Here is a 5,907-nt window from a genome sequence, read left to right as displayed (position 1 = left end):
CATTCTTTACAAGTTGCCCCTATCAGTTCCTATTCAATCACATTACAACTAAGTAGTTACCCAAAACACTTGAAAATCAGCCCAAAATCAAACACGAAACACACAATATTAAATAATTCGTCCGACTATTCATGTCATTCCTTACTTGAATCCTACTCTAAATCTAATTCCTAATAGCTAATTAATGTGTAATAACAATCTACATATATGTAATAAAAAATTACATATAATTAATGACAAAGCAACTAAAAATAATATAATTATAAAAAATAAATAAAATGATTATAATTAATGACAAAGCAACTAAAAATAATATAATTATAAAAAATAAATAAAATGATTGGTTGTCAAGAGTTAATAAATTATTTGAAAGTTTTGAAATGACTATGATCCTAAAGATATATTTTTTTTGGTAGTATTAATACATAAAAACAATTGTAGACTTGTAGATATATTATTTTTTTATGTAAGAAGTAATTAAACCTTTTGTAGGTCAATGAACACAATATGCAAATCCGACTTCTCCTTCATTAATCTTCTTATGTATCACCTTCATAAATCATAATAGACTGCCTTGCATAAATTATATTTAGCTCATTGTAACCTCCATCTAGTTCTCGTCTCAATTACCCTTTCACACAAATTATACTAAAAAAATAAATTTAATCGAACATCATTTACATGATATCGTTTCCTCAATCAATCACTAACATCTAAAAGATCAAATCAACATCTTCAGAGCCACCGATCATGATTTCACAATAAGAAACAAACCACTAATGATCTATCTTCTAAAGAAAGCCAAACCAAAACCAAAACCAAAACCAAAACCAAAATCGGGCTCAACATAAGACATCAGTCTCGTCAATCTTCAACACAAAACTGTTAATAAAAACAAAACCGCTCAACTCTCGACAACTTTATAACCACTCTCTTCATGTCGCAATTTCTTCAACTTCTGAATTGAACACAAAACTCGGGAAAGTTGTTGTAATGTCCCTGCATTTCACATAAGTTAGATTAGTAAGACACAAATCACCATTAATATATATATGTATGTATGTATGTATTTTATATACAACTATGACATTATTCAGCGATGTACCTTAGATATGGTAGAGTCATTATCTTGAGCAAGGAAGGATTTTGGGTGACAAAATTGTGCCATTCGGATTTGTCTATTTTCCCGTCCTGATCTACGTCCGCTTCTAAAAATGTCTGCATAAACACAAACAGAAATTCATATCCTGTTTATATTAGAAATCATAATGTAGGATTATAGCCCTTTTAAAACACTAAAAATATCATATTTATCCATTTCTTGGTAAAAAAAAAAGTAAGCAACCGCATTTGTTTCCTATTTGCAAGTAGACCGACGAATTTAGTAATTTGAAAAGGTAAATATATTACAAAATGTTACAAATGAAATTGTCTACCCTTATAAAGTAGTATAAAAATATTAATTACGTCTGATATCTTGCGAAAAATAAAACATTTTACCATATATCTGTAGTTGACGATAATAGTTAACAACATAACTCCTAAAACGGTCAATTTGCTTTATATTAGATGAACAAGAAAAAAATTTCTAGCCTTTTATTCTTCTTTTATGTAAATAATATTGGTCAAGTGCTATTAAAGAAAATGTAAAATCACCTTATCAAGTATTGTCTCAATGGTATCATCAGCAAGCTTCAACTCAGACTCGCATAAAAGTGCAATCAACATTTGTTTAACCTGCAAAATGCATACATAATGAAAATATTATTATTTATAATAACCCACATGTTGTAATAGTAGTAGAAAACAAATAATAATAAAAATTACTATCATTATTTAGGATATGAGTTGTAGAGAGGTACCTCTTGACGCTCTATGAATCCTGTCCCATCCATATCATACAGCTTGAAACAAACTGAAACGGAAAAATAGAAGTGTATTAGGATGGGAAAAAAAAGGAGTGTATAAGATCATCCGTGGACATTTTGGTAATTTAGTTTTGACCAACACGATCAACTTACAACTAATCTTGTCTTCTTGAGGGGCGTTAGGATGGAAAACATTAAGTGCTCTAACAAAGTCACCAAAATCAATAGCTCCCCTATGCTTTACATCGAAGAGGTCAAATATCTGCATACGAAACTTTGAAGCTTTAGAAAATGAATAACAAAATCCAACTGAGGGTGAAACATATAAGCAGAATACCAAATCCAGAAATCAAATATAGTGCATTTATTCATTTCCATCTTTATGCCCTAGAAATCGCGTTTTAGCTATTGATTATTTCCAACTTTGGATTCAATTTACAATGCGCGAGGACAAATGAGGATGTGATTATGGGTCATGTGTACTTACTGTGAAAAGAATATATTAATATTAATAATAAATAAACTCCAAATTAAGTAATTTGATTCATCCGAATTGCATTAAAGGTTGTTAATGAAATATCGGTAAATGAGCGCATATATATATGTATTTGTACCCAAAGTGTTTAGTATGGAATATGGATATTAGTTCCTTATTCTTTATGACTAATAAAAATACACTTAACCCTAAGCCCATGTTGAAAAACATAGGACAACAGACAAATGAAAAGATTTACAACAAATAAAAACGATTCCTGATTGCATGACTGAAAAACGAAAACCAAATTTCACATGAATGAAATAAAAGGAGGGAGCAACATACCCTGTTTGCAAAGAGGTTCTCTTTCTTTCTGTTTTTGAACAAAGCTAGTTGGAATTCTTCCTTTTAAAGATAAAACATATGAAAGGTGATAAAATATGTCAAAATTGTACCTTAACGTAACATAACGTAACAAAAGATAAATGAAGAAAACGAGTGAAGGGCAATAAAAATGATTAATATTTATACTGCCCCGTTAAATTTGCAATATTCGTGTTCACACATAGCAAGTAAAATGTTTGATTGTTTGTCGAAAATCTGCAATAACTAAAGTTGCAACCTAACGTATTAACCACGTGATTTGTTTTTCAAGTCGAGAATAACAAAACATTAATTGAAGCACGACTTACCTTATTAATTAAGCCATCATCGATCACAGAGCTGCTAATGCTCTTGAATAGCTCAAATAGAGCTTCAACTTCACTGACACTAACTGGAAACAGAAAAAAACAATTACTTAGCATAATAAAAAAAGCGAACTAATAAAGTTTAATACTAAAACATTGCAACAATAATGACAAGATTAATAATAAAATGATCCTCTTACAAGCTGTTTGAGAAGCAAGAACAATCGGGTTCTCATGCCCAGGAGCCAGTTTCCTTACAGTAGAATGAAAGCAGCCCATTTAAACAACAACAACAAGGGCGTTACAGGATTTGAATCACCAATATCATCTTAAGCGTAATCTGCCACATATGTAAACACAAAACTAATCAGTATGGCAGGCCCAGAAAACATTTTCATGGGCACGGAAGTATTTAAATTTTTTTTTTAAATCCTTTCAATTCGGGCCGAGCCATTTTACATAATAAAATAGATAAAACCAAATAAATTTCAATTGAAAACCACAAATATAACACAATAGGAGAAACATTACATATGTAGAGTATCAATACAAACTCCTACTTCATTCATTCATGAAATTCTAGGATTAAACAATATATATAAATTTACTAATTTAATCAATTCCCGATCGATAATCAAACACGAACTAAACGAATAACTCTCCCTCTAACTCTCTGTTTTTATATTAATCAGAAAATATAACTCAAAAAACTGATAACAATCTCTCAAACCCTAACTCGGTTGTATCACATATGTTCTATAATGTCTTTTTATAATTTCACTAACCTAACTTGCTAACAAAGACAACATCACCTATTTTAATTACAATGCAATGAGGAAACATACTTGACAAAAATTTAAAATCTAACCGACTTATAACAAACTAACATAATCCGTAGATCTAACTAAGAATTGCAAACAAGAAACACAAAATCAAACACTTGAACAAGTATAATAATACAGATAATAATCATAAAAGCGAACCCAGATGAACAATCTGTAGGCTCATTTAAATCAAAGTAACTAACCTGAAATCGGACGAAGAATTTAATTGACGATTTTTGTTTTGTCAGCTTTGTGAAACACACGGCGATAATATGGGACGCGGTGATGCGGCGACCATGGTTTGTGTGTTTATATAAGGTGCTTTTCCTCACGTGAGTACCACGTGATGCTTGGAAAAGGGGTTATTACTTCTATTATTATTTAATAATTACGGATTTTTTTAACGCTCAAGAATCATTTAAATGAGCTACTGACTAAATTCATCACATTGAGATGCATTCATCTTTCGACATTGGGAAAACCCTTATTTAAGGCACGACGTGCGTTTAGTTAAAACTCGTTCATTCAAGGATCTAGCTAGTGAACGTCACTTACTCGCCTAATTTTCAATGATTATTCAGGTGCCGTCGAAACCAAATGACAAGTGCAGGAATCAAATCCGGATCAAATAGAATATTATTGACATTGAAATGGGGTTAATACTTAATTAAATAATTAATTAGTTATCACGATTTACTAATTATGTTCTGTTTTTTGGGATCTAAATGGAATATACCAATTTGACGAAAATGTCAAAACGCTTGGATTAAAGAATGGCTGATTTGTATTCTTTTTATAGAGTTTCTTTTTAGTATTTTGTTGAACAATTGGAAAAGAATAAACATATTATACTTTACTCAATGTTTATGTCATGTAACAAACTTTTAATTATTATTACTATTATTCTCTGTGAAACATGCTATATTAGATAGGTCGGTGGTTATCTTTATAGCTTGTAATATTTAACTAGTAAATGTCTTTACGTGTTAGGCTGAGGGTAATAGGGGCTGAACGGGGGGCGCGGCTGCTGATGTGGCTCGCGAACACCACTACACCTCTCAAGTGAGCCGGGACGCGGTTGGCCCCCGTGGTTGGGACCGCGGGGCTTATATAGCCGTGGGAGGTTTTGGTTTTAAAAAAAATAGTCGTTGGCTAACGGCTATTTTAATTTGTTTTTTTACAAACCCATTATAAATAACTACCCCATTTTATAACAATAACACACCATTCTCACTACATTTCTCTCTAATAATTTAAGAATATATCAAGTTACAAACCATGTCGGGCTCGGGTTACGGTAATATCAACATCAACGAAACTCAATTTCCCGAGGGATTGAACTACATGGACGACGAATCGTTTCAAGAGTTCATGGAGATGTCACAACTCGATTATTCGGTCCCGAAAACACAACCGGAGCCGGCACCGGAGAAGCCGGCAAAACAATCCCACAAAAAACGGGGAAGAAAACCGGCGAAGCGGATGGTCCTTTGGCACCAGAGAAGCGGAAGTCTAATCCGTGGTCTAAAGAAGAGAAACTTGCGTTGGCGAAATCTTGGATTGAAATATCCCAAGATCGGAATGCAGGTAAATTATTTCGTGAATGTTATTGTTTAATATATCTTTTAAGTTTTGTGTGTACTTATTACATTTTTAATTTATATTTGTGTGTATAACAAAAAAGAATAATAAATAAAAAAAATCAATCAAGCCCCATATCACCTGGACCACTACACCATCTGGGGCTTGGTTGAGAGGCTTGATCCTGTGCCACATCAACGCCTACGTGGCGCAAATATATTGGATCACTTGTGTAACATCCCAAAATATCAAATAATAATATTATTATATATTATTTCTTATAATGGAAAAGTTTACTTGGGTTAGTAAATTAAATAATAATAAAGAGGGAAAGATAAGTAGGCTAATTAGATGGATTAATCATGAACTAAAAAGGAAATATGGGCCTTAGGTCCATGGGCTTAAGGGAGTATAAATACCCTTAAACCCTAAATATTTCCATTTCCATCCATCTTATCCATCTTATTCTC

At 32.0% G+C, this 5,907-nt stretch overlaps 1 protein-coding gene across 1 annotated transcript; it reads right to left on the bottom strand.

The window, feature by feature from the left end:
- Window positions 1-842: 842 nt before the first annotated feature.
- LOC143529388 (calcineurin B-like protein 9) lies at window positions 843-3,322 on the bottom strand. The gene is made up of 8 exons (XM_077025202.1): window positions 3,233-3,322; window positions 3,036-3,118; window positions 2,689-2,748; window positions 2,022-2,130; window positions 1,863-1,915; window positions 1,657-1,737; window positions 1,106-1,218; window positions 843-999 (listed from the first exon to the last, which is right to left on the bottom strand). Exons 1-8 carry the CDS (start codon window positions 3,309-3,311, stop codon window positions 936-938), a joined length of 642 nt encoding a protein of 213 aa, XP_076881317.1. The 5' UTR covers window positions 3,312-3,322; the 3' UTR covers window positions 843-935.
- Window positions 3,323-5,907: the final 2,585 nt, after the last annotated feature.

The sequence above is a fragment of the Bidens hawaiensis genome, unplaced genomic scaffold (genome assembly GCF_021521415.1).
Source record: "Bidens hawaiensis isolate Kalapana, Puna unplaced genomic scaffold, B.hawaiensis_p1.1 tig00000636_1, whole genome shotgun sequence".
Classification (NCBI taxonomy): Eukaryota; Viridiplantae; Streptophyta; class Magnoliopsida; order Asterales; family Asteraceae; genus Bidens; species Bidens hawaiensis.
The sequence above is the reverse complement of the archived record's forward strand: the minus strand, read 5'-3'. Positions and strand labels throughout refer to the sequence as shown.

Coding starts and splice junctions, on each gene's coding strand:
- LOC143529388 (XM_077025202.1), bottom strand. CDS start 3,311: ATGGGCTGCTTTCATTCTACTGTAAGGAAACTGGCTCCTGGGCATGAG. Junction 2,749..3,035: donor ATGATGGCTTAATTAATAAG/GTAAGTCGTGCT, acceptor TATCTTTAAAAG/GAAGAATTCCAACTAGCTTT. Junction 1,219..1,656: donor TTGAGACAATACTTGATAAG/GTGATTTTACAT, acceptor GTGTTTATGCAG/ACATTTTTAGAAGCGGACGT.